The sequence below is a fragment of the Nelumbo lutea genome, chromosome 4 (genome assembly GCF_056320005.1).
Source record: "Nelumbo lutea isolate HS-2025 chromosome 4, American lotus-T2T, whole genome shotgun sequence".
Classification (NCBI taxonomy): Eukaryota; Viridiplantae; Streptophyta; class Magnoliopsida; order Proteales; family Nelumbonaceae; genus Nelumbo; species Nelumbo lutea.
The window spans coordinates 19542049-19563072 of record NC_142687.1 but is presented as its reverse complement, the minus strand read 5'-3'; the positions used below and the strand labels follow the sequence as shown (position 1 = coordinate 19563072).

Genomic DNA, 21024 nt, shown 5'->3' with positions numbered 1-21024 from the left:
AAGATCCTTGTCTGACATGTCAGTGATCTCCACGTCAAGGCCGAAAACTCCTTGACATAGTCATGTAGTGATTCTTGATGTCTGAGATTCTTCATTCTCCGGCGCGCCAGATACTCAACATTTTCTGGGTAGAACTGCCGCTTGATCTTACGCTTGAATCCAACCCAGGTGTCGATAGTGCGGGTTCCACGTTCAATGTCTTGGCAACACCTACGCCACCATAACATTGCGATATCAGTCAAATACATAGCAGTTGTACGTACCTGAGTTTGGTTGTCAATGATGCTAGTGGCGGAGAAATATTGCTCCAATTGCCACAAGAAGTTGTCAAGCTCCCTAGCATCCCGAGCACCCGAGTAAGGTGTTGGCTCTCGGATCTTGATGTTCATGGAAGTTAGGGTGGAGGGAGTGCTAGGTGCGTTGGCCACTGCTCTCTTTAGGAGAGTCATCTCATCTCTCATCTCATCCAATTACGCTTGAAATCTGTCTAGCAAGCCCTGTAGGCTGCTTTGGAAAGGCCCAGCTCCCGAATTCTGTATGGTGGTGTGCATGTCTCTGAAGGTGCCATTGAAACGTCCTTTTAGTTCCACCACTGCATTCTCAACCATCTCTAGGTTGAGGTGGAGTTCATCAACCCGATATCGGGTTTCTCCCACTGTCACCTCACAACGTAGGAGGCGCATGTCCACGGTAGCTAGTTGGTCGATTGATTTGTCGTGCTTGCTAGCTTTGGTTGTACGGCCCTTTGGGGCTTGTGACTTGGTAGGTTCGTCAAGTGGAGCTTCATCAGTGTCGTGGGCTTGAGGCCGCCCATGTGGTGTGTCATCGGAAATGCCACGGTTGCTCTTCATTGTGTTGATGTAGGGACGAAGACAAGGTCCAGAGTGTGTGTAGGAGCTCCTGCTCTGATACTAACTATCACAGGGCTAATCGATGAGGCCCCGTGCGGGGCTCGATGGGGTCGAGAAAGCCTACAAATGCATGCAACAACACACAAAAGAGTACGTTAACCTTTACACGCTTACAACTCTGTGGTAATCACAAGCACACAGTACAGTGTCGAGGAGATCTCGTGCTTAACCTTTACACGCTTATGAGCTCACTCGACTACCTACCTCCCCTCAAAGAGTACGTTAAGCTTTTGGGGGAGTGACATTAAGAAACATCAAAAAGGTGAAAAAGCATACTATAATATTACAATAGTGCCATTGACAAAATGATGTATTGGATTGTTTATAAAGATTTTTAAACTATATTAAACATGATTTAATTATTTAAATTAAATAAAGAATTCAGATAAAATTACCAGATAAATAATGAATCTCAAGCAAAATGGTTTTATTACCAAAAATACAAAATGATGTATAGATATAGTTGCCCATACTTAATATAGGGTCATTCTCTCTCTCTCTCTCTCTCTCTCTCTATATATATATATATATATATATATATATATATACTAGAAGTTAGAGACGAGTTAGAATTAGCTGAATTTGATTGCTGTTTTACAAGCTGTGTGATACCAACCATTTTGTTCCACACCCATTATAAATACAAGTGAAAGATTGAGGTTGTGTTTAGTATCATTGTTCTTTTTACCTTTGGAGTTTATCGATGCAAAAATGTATGCATTGGATTGGTGTTGGCATTTATAATAGAAGCATCAAATTTGACATTTTGCGAAAAAAAGTGGCAATGATACCTGCATTTAATACTAGAAATGATTTTTTTAATGTAAAAGCCGATTCTATCAAATATTTATATTGATAAACCCCATATGTTTCTAGCAAAAACAACAACCATACCAAATACAACCTGAGTGACTGTTGGCCACATGCAATTTATGGCTGATGTAGAGCAAAACCATTGGTCCTACGACCAGTAAAATAGTTATCAAATATTGATACCATAAGCAGTAAAATAGTTATCAAATTCAGCTATTCTTCTCTCTAGGGTTTCATTCTTGGCTAGGGCATGTTTGTTATCAAGACATTAGTGAACTAATGAGATGCAAATGTAAGATGTGTTAGGCACCAATGCGTTTCACAAGCACAAATGTAAGATGCAAATGCCAGATTTATTAAATACTTGTTCAAATTTCAGTATGCCACATTATTTTGATGATGTCGGAAAGGCTTTGACCAATCACCACCACCAATGAATTTTGGTGAAAATCTACATGATTGATTTCTACTTTTATCATGATACGGGTTGATTGATCATAAGTAACTATTACAGCAATCTTTTTCTAAAAAGTAATTTGCCAAACATGATTATATCTTTCAGTTTTTTTTTATTTTTATTTTCTTTTTCCGGCAAGCTGGTGAGATGGAACCAATGTTTTAAAAAATGATTCGGAACCAGAGCTGTTCTGACCACCGGTTCTCGGGTTGGCGATTCAACCATTTGGTCTGAATGATTGGCCCATTCTGACAAAATAAATTTAAAAATAAAAAATAATTAAATTTTAAAAACAACAAAAAATATTAAACGAGTCAAATATTCCACTGATCATTAACCGATTCAATAGTTTTTAGATAAAAACTAAGTTTAGGATAAAGTTAAACCGATTACCTGAACGATTCTCGAGCCAAACACATAGATGTGTAAAACCATAGATGGAACATTCATAAAAGTTAAAACACATCCATGCGTAACACCTACTGGAATTTGGATGTAAATGTAATGCTTTTGCTTCTTTCCCCAAACCTAAAGTCCCTCAAATGGCGAATGTGATTCGCATGGACACAGTATCCACCATCTTACATCTTATATATGTCTCATTCATGTTTCTTACACGTACGTCTGCATCATTTGTTTTGTTACTCTCCTTTCAAGTTTTTCCTTTTTATTTTTTTAATTTACACACACTTATTCAATTTTAAATATCACTTTTACGAAATTTCCATGACTACCCTTTAAAGTGTAACTATATGTCGCTTATGACTAATTCTATCTTTTTTTTTTTTTTTTTTTTTTTTATACATGGATATCGTAAAGTTTTATTTTTGACACGATATTGGAACTGGTACTCGGACCTGATGTGACCACATGTAAGGGCCATTATTTGCTGCAATGATAAATGTGGCATTTTAAATATTATGGACGGAATTGTTTTAATCATGTCCATGGTAAAATATGGTGTTTTGTTATGTATGGACGGTCGCCGTCCAGAGAATAACGTGGACAAAGACGGGCCACATCCCAATTTATCGTCCACAATATTTTCTCTTGGATGGTCCATACTATAGTATCGCCAATTTGTGGGAAAGTTTCAGTGTAATGCATCGGTGTTACATTGGCCCAATTACTCTCATTTTATGTAATCTTTTAATAATTTTTAAATTTTAAATATTTAATATTTTATCAATAAAATAATAATTTTTAATGTTAATTCTAGCACAAGTTTGATGGATTTTCTTCTCAACTCTTTTTTCATTATTTATATATTAATTTTTAATATTTTCATCAATAAAATAATATTTTTATTTTTTCATATTTAAAATAATAATTTTTAATTATTTAAAAATGCAATTGTTGTCTACATATTGATGCCTTTTTTTTTTTCAATTTATTTATCATATAAAGTGCAAAAAAAAAATAGACATTTATGATCATTTATGTAGATCTCTCATAAAATGTATATAAGATACATGAAATAAAAAAGTATGATGCAAAACACCACCGTGGGTGTGGATTGGTTGGGTCTACACAATCTATCCACTGTTCAAAATAACTATGAACTACGATGTGGTGTGGATTGGTCTCCACCAAAGGGTGTGGTGTGAACCAGTCTACACCCACCAATTTCTCATCCAAACTACAGAACACTTCCAAAATCTCAGGCTATGGGATATGCTCTTCATAGATTGCGCTTCACACTGACCTTACAGCTACATCCCACTCTCTATTGAGAACATCTCTCCATGAATAATAAATATAAGTATGGAAGATGTTCTCGATGTACGACCAGGATATGTTGTAAGGTTGGTGTGAGACGTTTTGTGTGAGGAGCAGATCCAAACTCCTATCAAGTGTGTAGGGGTGACAACGAGCCGAGCTTTTCATGAGCTGCTCGAGCTCGGCTCAGCTTGGTTTCAACTGAGGTCGAGCTTGAGTTCGAGCCCAATTCATTGGCTCGATTATGAAACGAGCTAAGCTCGATATATATATATATATATATAATATCATAATTATTAATTATTATAATTCTTACATTTTTAAATATCAAATAAAAAATATTTTTATATATAATTTTTTTCAAAATAGAGCTCGAGCCTTGTAGAACAATCTCTAGCTGAGCTCGAGCCTCGTAGTATTCGGCTTGGCTCGGCTTAAATCCACCCCCACAAGTGGGTTAGAATCTACTGTGGGTAGAGATGTGAAAATATTTTGTGGATAGCAGATCCAGAGTGCTATCAAGCGTGAGAATCCAGATTGGAGTTGAAGAATGAGGACTGTAGCTGGAACCAACACTGGGTAATGGCCGTTTCTTACTGGAGTGCAAGATTATTCAACCATTGAATCCTTTTGCTACCGAGGCAATCACTGCGCTGCTCCAATGGCGGCAATGCATCAACCCTCCTCCCACGGTCCCACCCACCTAAGAGTCTAAAAACATTCACCGGTTTTGTTTTCTCCTCTCATCTCTGCGTCCCTAACCTTTATTCATTAGTCATTACCCTTGCTCCCAAATCCTAACCTTTTTGACTGCAAATGCTACATGTTTCGCCCTATCTTGTTTTTTTACACCTTTATGGTGCAGATGAATCGAGATGAAACCTGAAACAAAGTAAAGTGAAACAAACAAAAAAAAAAAAAGCAATTAAAAGCCGTTGATAATGTTATTTTCATTTGCTCTCCCATGCATTTGTATCAGTATATAAATGAAGTAATAGTAAAGAAGTAAGCTGCCATGGTTTCCTCTTCCCACTCCGGTGTAGTAAAGTCTCCGGAACATATCTAGAGACGATGGTTGGGAGTCGGACCCATAGTAGCAGCTTCATAGATCATTAACAGCCGTTGATGAAGGCTTTCGATGGGTTGGTGGTGGATCAACTCTGAAACCACCCCACCCATTGGAGCCGGAATGCTAGAGACTAAATAGTATATTGAATAGAGAAACCATTGTAGAAAGTGGCTCACGGTCACGGGCAGTGGGATATTTCCAGGTTGCTTTTTAATCCCTTCTCTAAACGAATTGTTTAGACTTCTGCAAAATCAAGAGCAATCAAATGCACCAGAAGTAAGATAAAAACAAATTCACCCACTCAAAACTATTGGGATTTATTTTTGCATAATGTAATTACAGATGTAAGATTAGCCTCATTGATAAAACATGAGTTCAATCGATCACATTAATATAGAAAATTGAGAAAAAGAAGAAAAACCATACCAACAAACACAGATGTGATATGTCAAATCACCAAATATAAAACCTCAGCTCTTTTCATTTCTCACCTCCACTGAACTCTCTTCATCTACACTTCAGTAACTTCACAAGCTTTCAGTTTTCATATAAACCTTGGCTATGTCAGATTATTCTTTACAAAGCTAAATGTAAGGTGGAAGAAAAGAGAGGCGTTCCTTGGAATTCAACCAGTGGTTGTAGTATGAGGTTTTGTCTCTTGGAGGGAGATAACAGTTTCAAAAGCACCCACCAATGCCTTCACCTTGCTCTTTCTTTTCTCAACGAGCTTGCTTGCAGTCTCCTCAATTACATTGTTAAACAAGCCCTGAACATCTTTCTTTTCCTGTGCATCTTGGTGCTTCAGAACAACCTTTTCGGATTCAGGTTTAGTACCATTTTGGTTACTATCAGATGTTTCTATCCTCCTAAAGCTTCTCCTCCCAGCATCAGCTTTACCATTTTGGTTTCCCTCCAATAGTCTTCCCTGCCTGAATCTGAGTTTCCTTGGGACATCATTCTCGGACTGAGGGCTAATCACCTTTCCACTCCTAAACTTTAGCTTTTGGTTCTTAATTTCAGCTTCATCATCTTCAGAGGAGGAATGCATTTCTTCACTAATTGTGGACTCTGTCTCCTCATTTTCTTCTTCCACCTGTGATGACAAAGATGGAGAGGATGAAGGGGAAAAAGGCATTGATGATGATGACAATGGTGATAATGATTTTGATAGTTCAGTAGTATGGTTTCCATTTTCTACTGGTGAGAAACTGCTGTTCTCACTTTGAGTAGTACTGTTTCCATTTTCATCTGGCTTGAAGCTGTTCTCAAGCTCTGGTTCAATGATAGACAATGTCTTTTCTCTGGTTTCTTCATCATTGGATGGTTTGGGCTGAACTTTCTTAATCTTGTTCTGATTCTTTAAAGGAGAGGTTGCTTTCACGATCCTAAGCTTTCTTGTATTTAAACTGGCAACTCTGTTAAGAGAAGGCTTAGGGGACTGAGAAGCTGTTGAAGGTTCCAATACCTTCTTTGTGCCTATTTTTATATTCCCTGCATTCTTCACTATCTTCTTGTCACCTGTACTCCTTGGACTTCCTGAAAGATTGATATGTGATGAAGATGGTTTTACTCCAGCAGGCTTTGGCTTCAAAGTAGTAGGTTTTGCAGGTAAGGCAGATGAAGCTTCTTTTGCCGATATATCTATTTTCTTGGCAGGTGATGAAATTGATTGTGCAGACACATTTACTTTTTTGGCAACTGATAAGGCTCCATTTGCAGGGACATGTTTTTTCTTGGCAGGTGATGAAGTACCATTTGCAGAGACATCCATTTTCTTGGAAGGTGATGAAGTACCATTTGCAGAGACACCCATTTTCTTGGCAGGTGATAAAGTTCCATTTGCAATAACATCCATTTTCTTGGAAGATAATGAAGCTCCATTTTCTTGCTTTATAGCTCCAGTTTGATTGGGTAACTTAACTTTCAGATCTGGTGAAGGTTTGAGCTTCACAGGTTTTTTCCTCTCTACTGGAGTAGAACAGTTTATCAGATCTTCATCTTCAGTTGGTGTTGAAGCAACTGTCTTCAGTGTAGGATGCTTCCCCTTTGATTCAAACGCAATTTTCTTTCCATATTTACAGAAATCATGGCAGGAACTGGTAGAAGCTCTGCGATAATGGGGGTCAATTTTTTCACTGCTGCCTGGTGTACTTGATTTACCTGTTGAGTTTCTTCTCAAGCAACTACCTTGGGGATTTGTTCTATCGGGGGTCAATGGCATCTCAATCCTCTCCTCAGCCATTATAATCAAGACTCCAAAACTCTGGAATTAAAATAAATGGAGAACTTACGATCCTACAATCAAAGTTGTAAATATATAAGATCGAGACAGAGGAGGTGTTTCTAAATCTCAGCCGAGAATGAAGGACTTAAAACCTGCCTACTCAAAAAGTTTATTGAGCATTCAATCAAACTTTTTAAGCCTTGGTCTCCCTTTGCATATTTTCCCCATGTATAAATGCTCAAGAGGGAAAATTGCAAATTAATAAAGGAATGAATGCGTTAAACTTTCCATAATAGATAAATCAACAAAACTTACCAACAAACTGATCTTATTATAAAATGAAAGAGATTAAAGAGCTCAGAAATCTTCAAGAGACCTTCAACCTGGAAACAAAGAAAAGAAATGTTAGAAAGGACATGCTTCTTCTGAATTCCAAACATTCATGGGTCTCCCATGGATTTAAATAAAAAAAAAAAAAAAGAATTATGCAAAGTCCTATGTTCTTGAAGTTTGAGACCAAACACTGAGCAATATCAATCCAAATGATCTGTTCAGTGGAAACCTTAATAATCTTAACAACATTGCACCTTTTTACAGATATAATGCTTTTTTTTTTCCTATTACAAGAGAAAAACTAGTATGAAATGGAAATGATATCATGACCAATAGAAAACACAACAGCTGGTAGTTTCTGCAGTCTAATTATAAATACCACAAGATCCCAATGCTTCAAGGCTTCTACAATGATGAATAAAATCCTGTTCTCTAAATAAAAGTTGTTACAATAATAAAACACAAGCGTGAAACATTATCACACTTCTATATTTGCACTACAAATGAGATTAGAAAAGAAACAACAAACAATAAATCAATCAATAAGAAAAGTAGAGAGTAGAAATACATCATACATAAACTTGCTACCTTGTTACCCATGAACAGACAAAAAGGGAAAAAAAAAAGAAAATAAAAGCGGGATAAATAAATAAATATGAGAATGTCTGTCAAAGTTGTATATGTTTGCAGTTAGTTGTAGTGGAAAACAGAGGATGAAGTGGCCTAACTATGCTCTGCCTAAATTTTGCATGCAAAGTATGGCAACAACTTCATATTGCTAAGCATTTTGTTAATCACTTGCAGAAGTGATCAACAGCGAAAAATTAAAAAATAAGGCAGAAAATGAGAAGATGATCACTACACATGAGAATACCTATCAAAGTCGAACATCTCTGCAGTCCATTGTAGTGTAAAACAGGGGATGAAGTAACCCTGTCAATTTATTGTCAAGGAAAGGAACTCTATCATGAACAATTATAGTTTGCCTAAATTTTGCATGCTAGGCATGATGGTAACTTCATATCGGCATTCGTCGTGTCAGTCACTTGCAGAAGTATGATGGATTGAAAAATCTATTTTAGAATGATAATTAGAGAAGAGAAAACATATCAGTAAGCCTGTATTAGTTTCCACGAATGGAAACTAAAATCAACAAACTCATACTATTATAATTTGCAGAAAACTCATCACCAGGACAAAAGGGAAAAGAAGAGAAATTAAATGCCTTAAAAAGCAAAAACGGTAGAATATTTACATCAGAGTAAATGAAATTGAGTGGGGAAAAGCCTATCGGGTCATGCTTTTCTAGTTCATATTAAAATTTGACGTTTTCTTAATCAAACGAGAGAACTATCAACAAAGAAAAAAAAAAAAGAGAAATCATCATATGCAAGTAAATGAACCATTAGACTTGAAAAAAATAATGATGATGCGACTGCAATCACGTGAACCGTGAACGGAAGAGAAAAATGAATAACGTTCAATAAAACGACTTCAATTATGTTGAATGAAATATGAAAAGCCGAGAAGATTTTGTTCCAACTCCAATTACCATAGAAGGAAGAACAATAAAACCGTATTTGATTCCATTGAAAACACTCCTTACGTGGTGAATCCAATCAACACTCAACAATGCTGAAAGAAAATAAAATCCACAAGACCGATTGTTTCTGCAATTGCCTTCTCACCAAAAATACCAGAGAAACGATGATGTTCCAGCTAAAAAGGGAGGATCCTCTTTATCTATCCAAATCTAAACAGGGGCTTGAAACGATTGATAAAGATCCAATTTTTCTGCAGCTCCCATGCCCATAAACAAGAGCAAAAGCAACCCATCTGACACCCACAAAGGAGAAGCACCTTTCGGACGACGAATTTAATCGAGGAAGATGAATAAAACACGTCAAGACCATACCTTTCTGCAACTCTCAATAACCGGAAAGTGAAGAAAAAGCAAACGCCAAATACAAAAGGTGTCCTCGGGAAGAAGGCCTTCTTTTGCTTTAGAGATCGTGCAAGCAACAATGGCAGATTTCTGGGTTCCCTGGGCTTTTTCCTTCAAGGGCTATGAGATTGCGTGTTTGTTACAGGCATTATTTAACTAAAAATGGGAAACACATTCCATTACGATGTTTTAACTGTTAAGAGAGAGAGAGAGAGGAGGGGCCGGATTGATGATCTCAATGAGCCAATGCAGGTGGCAAAATAAAATGGAAAACGGATTCCACCAATAGAACCTTTACATCTGGAAACAACTACACGATCGTCCAATTCATTATCCTTTTACAGACACGTCAGACCACCCCATTCCACATCAACCCTACAGATATATATTTTGTTTTTGCCACGTGGCAAGTGTATTGAACCATCCCGTGTCGTGAGGATTGGAAAGTTGGAAACATCATTGCAAACGTTCGTTGTTTTGGTAGGACGTTTGCTTCCATGGCAGCTTGAGAATCTCAGATAATTTGTCTTTCAGCATTTTGATAGTTTAAATGTTTAATTGGAAGTTTGTTGCGTTATGTTGCTTGCCTTCTTAAACGTATGCAGTTGTTGCATCTCTCTTCAATGTTCCATCACTCCGTGTCTGTGGACTGTGGCATCCCTCCTCATCTCCTCTTCTGAGAAACCAATAAACAAGTAAACAAGCCTTCTAAATTCAAATATTTATTACTTTATTAATGCTTCTTCACGACCTCACCCATTCATTCATGTCCCAACTTCCAATTATTCTATCTTTTTTTTTTCTTCTACTCGCATATAAAAATACAAAAATAGCAGACAATGAATTGGGTTCTCCGAGAAGTGACATTAGAATCCAATGTTTGGCAATTTCTGTGATTTGTATGTGACAAAATGGATTGGTGGCGAAAAAATGACTTATATTAAATCAGAATTCTTGGATAGCTCTAATAGTATGTGAGATGCAGAACTGGGGTCTCTTCCTAGTTTTTTTGCTTCAATGTTTGGCAAATGGGTGGGTGGGGGAGCAATTTGCTTTTCCAGAGAGAGAGTGAGAGTTACAGTGAATAGCTTAGCCTCCTATAATGGAGAGAGTTAATTTTATTTCAATTTGGGTATAGCATATTCCTTTTCTTTCTGTGAAATACATCATGATGTTAATAGTATAATGCAGGTAATCTTGTTAATTAACTATATTTGTCCAAGATTAAGGATGGAGTTTGGGGTAATGATCAAAGAAATCTATTTCCTAATACGTACCATTAGAATAACTAAAAGAGAGAGTTTGGTGCTCTGAATATAACAGACCGTCTCTTGTCTTCGAAGCAAACTTCTCATGGTTTTTGGCATCCTGCTGCGCCCAAAGAACGGTACAAGATAAGTAGAAAGCGATTAAGATTTTGCACAATTGATTAATCAGACAAACAATCTTCAGATCCTCTATCTTTCCATCTCTCTCTCTAAGATTGAGATATGGTGGGTTCTTAATTCATTAATTAGATTAAAAGAGCTACAGCTAATCCTCTCTTAATCAAATGAGGGACCAGACCCAGAAGACAAGATTCTCTCTCTCCGACCAACTTAGGTAGAAGGATTAGTTAAGGAGGGTGACTCTCCAACCAAAAAAGTAAGCTCAGCTGATATCAATCCAATTCTTAATTCTAAATTCTTTCTTCATGTAATCATCATTCATGACCACGGTTCTCCTTTTTTAATTTAAAATTTTGAATACACCAAAGTTCTTCCTTGACCAGATTCTAGAACAAACTTTTTATACACAGGGATGACCAGCTGCTTTTCCCATCTAGCTTTGTATGATTGTATTGGGTTTCTGCTATGGACCCCATGACAACGATAACTTGATCTTTTTCCTTGACAAATTTTCAACTATCTACAATGAAGAAGGTAAAGCACTGTCATCTTCTAATGCATTTAAGAACTTAAGACTCATGATTAACCCAAATTCTATAGTTGGATCGGATGGTTCAAGCATTGGCCCAGTGACCTTTCTGGGTCCTGGTTAAATGATGGCTTTCAGGTTTGAACGGGCCAACAACCCGGTTAACCAGCAAAACCATGACCCAGTGAGCATTCAGTTTATGTCCAGTTCAAGTCTTGCAACATTTGAGTTGCTCTAATAACACTCTAACATAACATTTATTTACAACGGAAATCCAAGCTATTAACTTTTAGAGGGTGGAGATCATGCCCACCCATATAACGCCCTGGTAACCAGGGTGGTAACTCATGACAATCAAGTATGCTAGAAATTACAGTGGGTCCATAGATCTTCTTTTCCAGTGCCTACCATCAAGTGTGAATCCACTAAAAGTTTTACTTTTACCCCTGCTTATTACATCAACCCCACAACAAGGAAAGGAAATCATTAGGGCACGTAAAAAGGGGTGTTTCACTACTTTTATTAGCTCCTCTCCATTATTGCGATTCATTGTCGTGGCATATTCTTTTGGTGAAGAGTAGGTAAGCTTTCAAGGACAAGGTTCTCTGTGAAGAGAGTCTATGTTTTATACACCAACAAAATTTCAGAAACCAAGCTCCAGTTTCTGGGCTTCCTTTTCTACCTAAAAGAAAAAAAAAAAAAAAAAAAGATAATTTCATATATGTAGGGATGTGGGTTTGGGTTTCCTTATCATCAACGTCTGAAAGTGAAATAAAGCCAAGCGACTGACGACCTCCTTGGTTGAGATATGATGAGTATGTAGCTTTAATTATTAAAGGTTGAAAATATCAGGAAATTCACATAATAGGTGGATAGGATGATTCATCACGCAACCAACATGCAAAAAACTCTGCTATTAACATTACAATGCTAACAAAATGCGTCCTCACTTGTCATTTTATGACTCCTCAGCACCTAACCTTCTAAAACATTTACCAAGATTTGATCTCTAGCTAACAAATTCAAAAGTATCCTAGAGATGTATACCCTATAATACATATGCTAGTACAACAAAACAGTGAAAAAGAAGGAAAGAAAAAGTATCACTTGATAAAGCTAGCTTTACATATACAAACTTCATGTAAAATGGGAAAAGACCTTACAAGGGAATTTACATGTAACTCTATGTCACCGTTTTCTGCCTGACACAGTTTTCTTCACAGCTCCAACTGAAACTAGAAACTCGTCAAGAGATGACAGGGTCCTCATGTCATCTGGAGGGAAGTAACTGGCTGCCTTACCCATATTGGATGTGAACAGAAGAGAAAGTGAAGGCCGTGTAACATAACGTTCACCCAATAGGTCATCCAGGAACCCAAAGGCTGCCAAGAAATCTGACCTGCTTGCACTTATTGGAGCAGCAAAGTGGGCTGGGATTATTCTCCTGAACCGCCAGTCTCGGGCAATCCTGTCAATCCAATCTCTAACCTGGAGATTTGAAGCATGTAGAAGGTCCGTGGGTAAAAATAATTGGAGACGTAAATATATGAATTTTTACTAATCTAAAAGTAGTGTCTACTGTATATGTCTCAAGGTTTAAAACTGGCCACATTAAATGGAAATTACAAATTGTTCAGTTCACTTGCTGCTAATTTACATTTGATTTGTAACCAAGGCAAAAGTTGAAATCAAAGAAAATAATGGGAATAAAGATGACAAGAGAGGAGGCTGAGAACATAATGGAAATAAAAGAAAACTTGATTGGTTTAAAATTATGGAAAGGAAATGTTAGAGAAGTACACAAAAAAGGTTCTAACCCTCCCTTTTTATATATGGTAACAGATAAATGTGATTACATGTTATTGATTGGAGGTCCAACTCTGTTCACTGAGTAAACAACATACTTTCAAAATACAATTTCAGACTTATTATTTAAGCATGGAGCATCCCAAGTGATTCAATTTAATGAAAATGAAATGACTACATACAGCTTATAGACAAAATAATGCACAGACATCCTGAATCAAACATGAAATATACATTTTCACCAAATATAGTGCAAAACTGTAGCTCTGGCTTAGCTACCAAACAAGTGTCTTTTAATGCAATTGTCATGGTAATTTCCATATTGAAGTTCCCATTCTAGTTAAGCAGAAATCTCCATCCATAAGGAAAACAGTTCTAAATACTCTATGGTGCTAGGCGGAAGACTGATTCAGGAATTGATGGTGATGCAGAAATAGAGAAAACAATTGGAAAAAATAATAAAATATCACACAAAAATAAGTTCTTGCGTTCTTTGGAAATATTCCTGTATTCATGACTGAAGGCAATCAGATTATCAGAACATTTACTAATATGCCAGGGAGATAGCAATCAAATCAAAACCTAAGTAGACAGAACTCTCTTCTCACCAAAAGAAACACCCTTCTAAGTTCAAATAGGAAAAATATCTTTACATCAATTTCAAACCCATAGAATGTTCCACAACCAAACAACTAATGGTATTTATAGACTCCTCAAATCCAATGTTTTAAAACGTGGAGGCATGACGTGAGGCGTTCCACTACCTAGAGGCGTGAGGTTAGTACAGAACACAAGAGGCGTAAGCCTCCTTGCCTCCTTAAGAGGAGGGGGGTTAGGAGGAGAATGAAGAGGAAGGGGGGATCTCATTTTTTTCTTTATTTTTAATAAATGCATAACATTAGTTGAAAGGGGGGGGGGGTGTCTTGTCGAAGCGGAGGTGAGCAAGTGAAGCAAGGGCAGGGGTAGAACCACTTTCTTTCCCCTTATCTTTTCTTCCCTTCCCTTTCCTTTTCTCTTTTTTTCTTCCCTTTCTTTTTCTTTCCCTTCCCTTTGTTTTCCTTTCCTTTCCTTTCTTTTTTTTTTTAATTTTTCTTTTTTTTTGTCTTTTTATATCAGATGTGCATGAGGCGCATGAGGCGTACACCTCTAGCACGCCTCATGAAAAAAGCACAAGAGCGTACGCCTCAGAGGTGTCTACGCCTCTGGCATATGCCTCAAAGTGTTTTGGGAGCGCCTTGTCTGGAACGTGCCTCCAGACGTACGCCTCCCACGCCTTTTAAAACACTGCTCAAATCCAAACATGTTTCCCAAGATGAAACTCCCCCAAAAGCAAAAAGCTATTATTATTTTATTTTCCCTCCTATATTTTCTTAACCAAAACCCACAAAACATTGGCCACCAGAACCATGTAATAAAGTTAGAATTGGAGTGCACTCCTAAAAGTAACATTTAGCCCGCTATTGAAGCCATATCCTAACAAGTAGCTCCTTGAGGGATATTGTTAAGGGATTCAAGGTCCCCTTTGAGACATTTAGGCATACCCTTGTTTTCTTTGTAGCAGTCTCAGTCTAAAAACAACAATTATTTACAAATTTAAAGCTAATAACCAAAGGTATGTGCAGACTGCAGACATTGAAAATACTTTGACTGATTACAAATTTCTACCCAAAATCTGACAGAAATTTCATGTAGAACAGGAACCTAAGATCCTTTGCAGCTAGCAAAAACAGTTTGCGTCATAAGGCATACCAAAGAGAAACTAGTTAAGCTGCTGGCAAAGGGGAAAAAACATCTAAACAAATACATGCACTAGGACACCCTAGGCAGTCAATGTTTACATACCTTTTCAGGAACTTTACTGAAAACCAGTGTCTTGACAATGGGTGAAACAATCAGCTTCTGTGACATTTGAGCAAAGCTGGCAGTAGGTTCCAAAAGGTTTGATGGACCTAGAAACAAGATCTGGAGAACCATTCTCTCCCACCCTGTCCCATGAGTGAAAAGGAATAGGTGAAAAAAAGTTTCTAGCTTCCCCCGAATTTTATACAGAACTTGAAAGACTAAGAAACATGTAAGTTCAACGTAGGATGAATCATGTATTGAAGTCGGTTAGCAAATAATGATGACTGACCTTTCTGACGGTTCATCTTGTTGTCGATAACTGGTTCCTCTGGAACTTCCTTTCCTTTGCTTAGAATCTTTACAGCTAGACCATTTTTTGCAGATGCTAACAAGGACTCTTTGCTAATACACTCTGGAGGTTGCCTTGGGACAAAAATTACAGCATCTGTCACAAGCAATGTTTTTGAACGCTTATGGAAAAATGCTACTTCCACATAGGGACCAATTCCTGAAACAAGCCATGCATAAGTTACAACAAGATCTCACAAAAAAAAAAGTTTGAGTTTGGGCCGGTGCATTTCATATTTATTACCAACTTCTGGTGAGCTAAGAACTTTTTGTTCGATTTCATCAGCCCACGGGGTGGACAAATCCTCATCCTTCAAGGTTTTGGCACGGAAGATTCCAAAGAACTCAAGTGGCAAATTGAGAGGCCAACTCCATTGCCTTGGTGCTACCCATATTTGTGCACGAGGGAACTTCCTAGAAAAAGGACCAACAAATATTTTGTGCTCATAAGCAAATGTTGGAAGGACAATGTATTCTACTGGAGCCCCCAATTCTTTCACAAGCTGACAACAAACAAAAGGGATCACTTCAGAACAGGGAAAAAAAGTTATGCTAAATAAATGATACAAAACATGTGGAAATGTGAAAGAATTAAAGATAATGACCATATGAGTTGATATTGTCTTAACTCACAAAAATATCTCAGATGTGAACCTATGAACCTATACTTTGATCTTTATCTTCCATATTGTGCTCAGGCCCAACAAGGAGATTCTTCCATGTTGGAAAAAAAAAGTAGTTCATTTGAATTATTGACTTCTCCCTGGACCATCGCCAATACTTTCTCATATAACTGAAGGTGATTTACATGAGTTGTTAGGGCCATTTTGTCTTTATGCTTTCTTGTTTTCTCCTTTTCTTTGTCATTCCATTGTTCTTTTGTCCCCCCCCCCCCCCCCCAATTTCTCTGTCCTAGGAGATCTCTTGGGTGTATTAGATCCCTTGTCCAAATGAATGGTGGCTCCTTACACCTCTTGCGAAGGTTCCATGTAACATCCTAAGCAGAGGAAAGCCAGCTTATACACATTCTCCGTCATTGACTCCAATACTCCTCATGCTCAAATGGAGAACCATAATTATAAATTTAACTATATCCTTGGCATTGCATGTGTGTGGTGACACATGGTAGTATTTCTGCTTAGCTATCCAAATATTTCATCTTAAAGAAAATTTCTATACATTGACCACTGCATTTTTTGACTGAGAGAACTAGAAAAACAAAAACCTGAATGCACTCCTTGGTTGGAGCAATGGGTGCATGGATCCATAGTCCTCCAGATTTGAGTTTGATGACAGTCATTCGGATGTTTGTTGAAACGCTGCTGAAGCCTAAGGCCTGCTCCTGTTCGAATAGCCATATGCAATCTTTGACGGCCTGGAGAGGGCATGTATGTAAGTGCGATGTCACTGAGCACAAGACAATATCACAAAAATCTGATACTATTCTACCCAATAAAGACATATCTTCCTCAAAGAAACCAACATTAAATCAGTATCATTCAATTTTTAGTAACGAATTGTAGTTAAAAACGAAAAGTCTTGGGTACATTACTTGTCAAGCTACCACCACATCAGAGCGTTTCTTAGATTCCAAAACATATACATGAGAAATGCTCAACCATTCAAAATTTATCGAGACTCAAAATCAGCTAGGTAGATATAGAGTTCCTTCGTTCATCTCCCAGAAATACTAAGATTCGTTTATCAAGCAGAATTCCAGAGGACAACACTGATAACCCAAGTTGGGAACATTAATCAGAAAGGATCTAAGGGCTTACCTCCGTCCTTATGGTGCGTCTATTGAGAAAAGGACCAAGTGGGAAAGGAAACCCTGTGAAATTCAAATAAAACCTTCCGCCATTACTGCTGCTGGTGGTAGCAGAAGCAACCACCAAACTGATGGGATCTCTTCTCTTGCTCCTGGGTTTCAACTGCAAAGACAAACCCTTCAAGGATGCACCAAGGAAGGTAGAATTTGGGTCTCTCTGGGAAAGTGAATTATGCAAAACAATGGATTTTGGAAGAGAAACAGCAAAAGCTGCCACCATTTTTCAAAGTTTTGTTATCAGTAATAGTTCATCAGCCATTAAAGTGAAGATGAAAGAATCCAACCTTTCTGCTAATGTCACCCATGCCCGAAGTCTCTAATTCCAGGCTATATTTGTGACACGTGGACTATATATTCTACAATCTCTGATCTATCTTAGATTTGCTATCTTTGACGAGCATCTAGATGGGTGTAGCACTAAACTCTGGCCATTCAATGAGCATATTACGAAAGGTTGGCACAAGAAAATTCTAGACGCTCACTTCTCTTCGCACACAGAGTTATGTGAAGGAAAGGAAGCACCGCTTTCTGCTTTTTTAGAAAATGGTGATCACAAGCGACTTGGAAAATCTATGGTACGGAAAACGAGATGGACCAATCACCTTCGACTTTCTGTTTTGATGAATATAGGGTTTCAACAACAATTAGAAAAGACGTATTTTCGTTCGTTCTTCCTGCTTGGATGAATCTCTCCCACAGTCTTTCTCTCTCTTACTCAAACTTTACATCATCGGCGAGGACAGAACCAGCGACGGCATCTAACTATCGGTAAATCACTCTCTCTTCTTTCTGTCATTCTCTCCTTTTCTCTCTGTATTCGATATCATATTTGATTTTCTTTATGTTCTCCGTGGATGACGCCAACCAGCAACGGCAAACACATTTTTAGGTTTGTTATCTCATTCGCTAGACACTTTTATTAGATCCCTCCTCTTCTCTACATTTGTGTATATGTTGGAGTGGGGATGGCAAGTCTTGTTCTGTCGTAGGTGGCTTGCGGGCCATATTGACAGACCAAAATAAGTGCTGGAGTGACAGAACTTGCAGCAGGGATCTACACAACGAGGTATTGGTGGAATTAATGAAAAAGAAACTTAGAATACATGTATATTTGTAGGTTGATTCTTGATTCTTAGGGTTGCTTTTTGGCAGCTTGGAAATGAATTCCATTGCTCGTTTAATGTCAATTTCATGCAACTGTCAAACTTCAATTCGTACTTTGTTAATGAATTCATTAGTGCCTCTACCCTTCAGGATGAAACTTGTCATGATCAAATACTGAATAATTTAAGAGCCCATTTATTCAGCTAAAAATGTTTGAACCTGATATCAAAGGGCAAAACTTCTTAAGAATGAATTAGCCATTGATCTTTAAGCTAAAAAACGTATTGTAGATTTTTTTAGAGTAAATTTGTTCTCTTCAAGTTCGACCAAAAGAGGGAGCTCGAAGACGTTGACCAGAAGAGGAAACTCGAAGGATAGAAGATTAGAGATTAACGGATAGGTTAAAGTGTTAAATTTTAATTAACATATAAAAAAATATAATTACCGGTTACTTAAATAACTCAGGTAACTGTTGTATACGTGGCAGTAGCAGAGGTTTTAGATATGATATGGATTTCCATGTCATAGTCGGACCCCCAAATCATCATGTCATGTGGAGCTTAGCTCACCATTGACCGCAACGAGAACCCAAGGATAATCGGGTCTGGATCCTTGACGGCTACTAAGGATGCTGCACCAATCAGCAATCATGATGTTCCACGTCAGCCTAATACGTGGGTCCTATTTAGACCTGTTCATGGGCTGGGCCGAACTTGTATATGTATCAATAGAACACATTGAGGCTTGAGCCCGAATCCGATTAGAAATTTGAAAATAGATTTTTTTTATTCAATAAAAAAGTGTTTTATTTATATTAAAAACCTTAAAACTCAAAAATAATAAGCATTTCACTATTATTTGAAGAAAAAAAAGAAAAGGACAAAGAAAAAATATTATACATATATTTTTATTTTTTAGCAGAACGGAATCACATTCTAACCTCAGACTGTAGGCCCAATTATTTGGATGGGCCTTGCTTGACCTAAAACCTAGCAACGTAGCCCAGCATGCCTGACTTGCACCGGCACAACGGATAAATGACATTTAGGCCCATTGCCCGTTGCCATTTCTATTAAGAATGGGTTTGGATCTAACTCTACTACTTACAAACCTATTAGGGTTTCGGTTACGACCAGGTTTATGTGTTTTTTATCAGGTCTGGACTGAATCTACCCTGACCTACTAACAGCCAACCCTTTTAAGATTGATTGATTCAGTGACATGAGTAGATAAATACAGAACGGATGTGGCAAGGAATCACATGGGCTAAGTAGGGCAAAATGGATTTCCCAAAATACAATAACATGGGCTAACGATGGAAATCTTTCACCATCAACATCAAGGGGCCCTTCTGGTCTAAAGATGTCCCAATATTGATCTTAGCTATCTAAGGGTCTAGGAAGAGAATGATTGGATACAAAAATAACCTGAAGGTGCCGACTGGTTAGGTCTTTAGCTGGTAGAGGCTCAGGATCGAATCCTGCCTTTCATTAGGGTTAGAGAGGTCTGGGTTTTGGGAGAAGGGCTACCCCTCCCCCTAATGTCAAGTTAAAAATAATAATAATAATAACGGAGAAGTACTGATACACACGATGCAGAATTCTGAATTCCAGCCCCCCCCCTACAACTAGCCCTCTCCCCCCTATAAACCACATCCTGTCCGTGAATTTGGCATCAATTCACGGTCAGGATGCATTCCCCCTGTACTTTGGGCCTAGAAAATTCTGATCTGGGCTGATTGGTACTTCTCCCTAATAATAAACCTTTTTTTCTTGTTTATTTTGCATAAAATGGTTGCTCTTAGATTAATCCAAGATTTTATCATCATACCAAGCAATAACCCCTTTTTTATTACTCATACGTCCCTTAATAAGTTTGACTTTGGTTAGTGCAAGCCCTGCTCACACCATTCGAACAGCCTCTTGCAACTTTGTATTGAGAATATCTTCCCATGAAATAAAGCACATAAATAAGGAGATATTCCCAATGCAAAGTTGTAAAGGCTTCCAGAATGGGCGTTGCATTGACTGAAGCCGAACCCTGCTTTATAGTTCTCTCTCTCTATGTCAAATACTCAATTGACAATTCAAATTCTGCCAATTTTCCCTTTACCTTTCTTCCCTGCTGATTTGCGACACTTAGACAGTTGTTGATGCTTACAAAGACGAACCAGGAAATCTCAGGTGCATATTCAAGCGTTTTCCGTTCAGTGTGACAGATCCATCCACTATAACAAGCTTGTTGGCATATTGGATATCATGTGGACAGAGGCAATGGGGAAGCTGGTTGGGTAATGAGGAACAAATCCCGTTCCCTGTTATTAATGTAATTGAGAAATTCCACAAATTTCTCATGCATATTGTTAGAGAATATCAACATATTCAAGGACCTCGCTTAACAGCTTAAACTTTTTAGTTTGAATGGTTCTTTGAAATGGTATTAGAGCCATTTTGACCAAATGATCTAGTATTCAATCCTCATTACTCCTATTATAATTAATTAAATTTCAGTACAAGGTATAGGTGGATCTATTCTTATTCACGCTGTATTTAAAATTGTCTTTCCAATAGCTTTCTCACCGTGAAAGCATGGGAATGTTGTCGCATATTGAGACAATCTACATCTCCTCATGAACTTGGACCAAACTTAGAGAAGGTGCAGCAGCTGCACCACTGGTAACTGATATTCCATCTCTTGCTACAAGCTGG

The 21024-nt window shown here is 37.7% G+C and overlaps 2 protein-coding genes and 1 long non-coding RNA gene across 20 annotated transcripts; 1 reads left to right on the top strand and 2 right to left on the bottom strand.

Annotated features, from left to right (window-relative positions):
• Window positions 1-5261: 5261 nt before the first annotated feature.
• Window positions 5262-9708, bottom strand: LOC148854404 (uncharacterized). Of its 17 annotated transcripts, none has more exons than XM_088941744.1 (5): window positions 9442-9708; window positions 9215-9362; window positions 8401-8599; window positions 7509-7576; window positions 5262-7264 (listed from the first exon to the last, which is right to left on the bottom strand). In XM_088941744.1, exon 5 carries the CDS (start codon window positions 7209-7211, stop codon window positions 5595-5597), a length of 1617 nt encoding a protein of 538 aa, XP_088797870.1. In that variant the 5' UTR covers window positions 7212-7264; window positions 7509-7576; window positions 8401-8599; window positions 9215-9362; window positions 9442-9708; the 3' UTR covers window positions 5262-5594. The 17 variants fall into 17 exon arrangements, with proteins under 17 accessions (XP_088797870.1, XP_088797866.1, XP_088797872.1 ...); XM_088941740.1 differs by having other exon boundaries at window positions 9079-9362; window positions 9442-9586; XM_088941746.1 differs by lacking the exon at window positions 9215-9362 and having other exon boundaries at window positions 9442-9635.
• Window positions 9709-12291: 2583 nt separating this feature from the next.
• LOC148854403 (lysine-tRNA ligase) lies at window positions 12292-17678 on the bottom strand. Its single transcript, XM_088983573.1, has 6 exons — window positions 17163-17678; window positions 16610-16759; window positions 15629-15887; window positions 15326-15544; window positions 15037-15179; window positions 12292-12876 (listed from the first exon to the last, which is right to left on the bottom strand). The coding sequence occupies exons 1-6, from the start codon at window positions 17430-17432 to the stop codon at window positions 12577-12579; spliced, it is 1341 nt and encodes a 446-aa protein (XP_088839699.1). The 5' UTR covers window positions 17433-17678; the 3' UTR covers window positions 12292-12576.
• Window positions 17679-17838: 160 nt separating this feature from the next.
• LOC148854402 (uncharacterized) lies at window positions 17839-20775 on the top strand. 2 transcript variants are annotated; one of them, XR_016112732.1, is made up of 3 exons: window positions 17839-17980; window positions 18081-18278; window positions 20463-20775. It is a non-coding gene; the product is annotated as an uncharacterized LOC148854402 (long non-coding RNA). The 2 variants fall into 2 exon arrangements; XR_016112733.1 differs by having other exon boundaries at window positions 20459-20775.
• Window positions 20776-21024: the final 249 nt, after the last annotated feature.

What these genes read in the sequence shown, in the direction of transcription:
- LOC148854404 (XM_088941738.1), bottom strand. Translation starts at nt 7,211, where the DNA reads ATGGCTGAGGAGAGGATTGAGATGCCATTGACCCCCGATAGAACAAAT.
- LOC148854403 (XM_088983573.1), bottom strand. Translation starts at nt 17,432, where the DNA reads ATGGTGGCAGCTTTTGCTGTTTCTCTTCCAAAATCCATTGTTTTGCAT. An exon ending in TCTTAGCTCACCAGAAGTTG is followed by an intron (nt 15,545 to 15,628) that starts GTAATAAATATG and finishes GGCTTGTTTCAG; the next exon opens with GAATTGGTCCCTATGTGGAA. An exon ending in TCAGTAAAGTTCCTGAAAAG is followed by an intron (nt 12,877 to 15,036) that starts GTATGTAAACAT and finishes TCAAATCTCCAG; the next exon opens with GTTAGAGATTGGATTGACAG.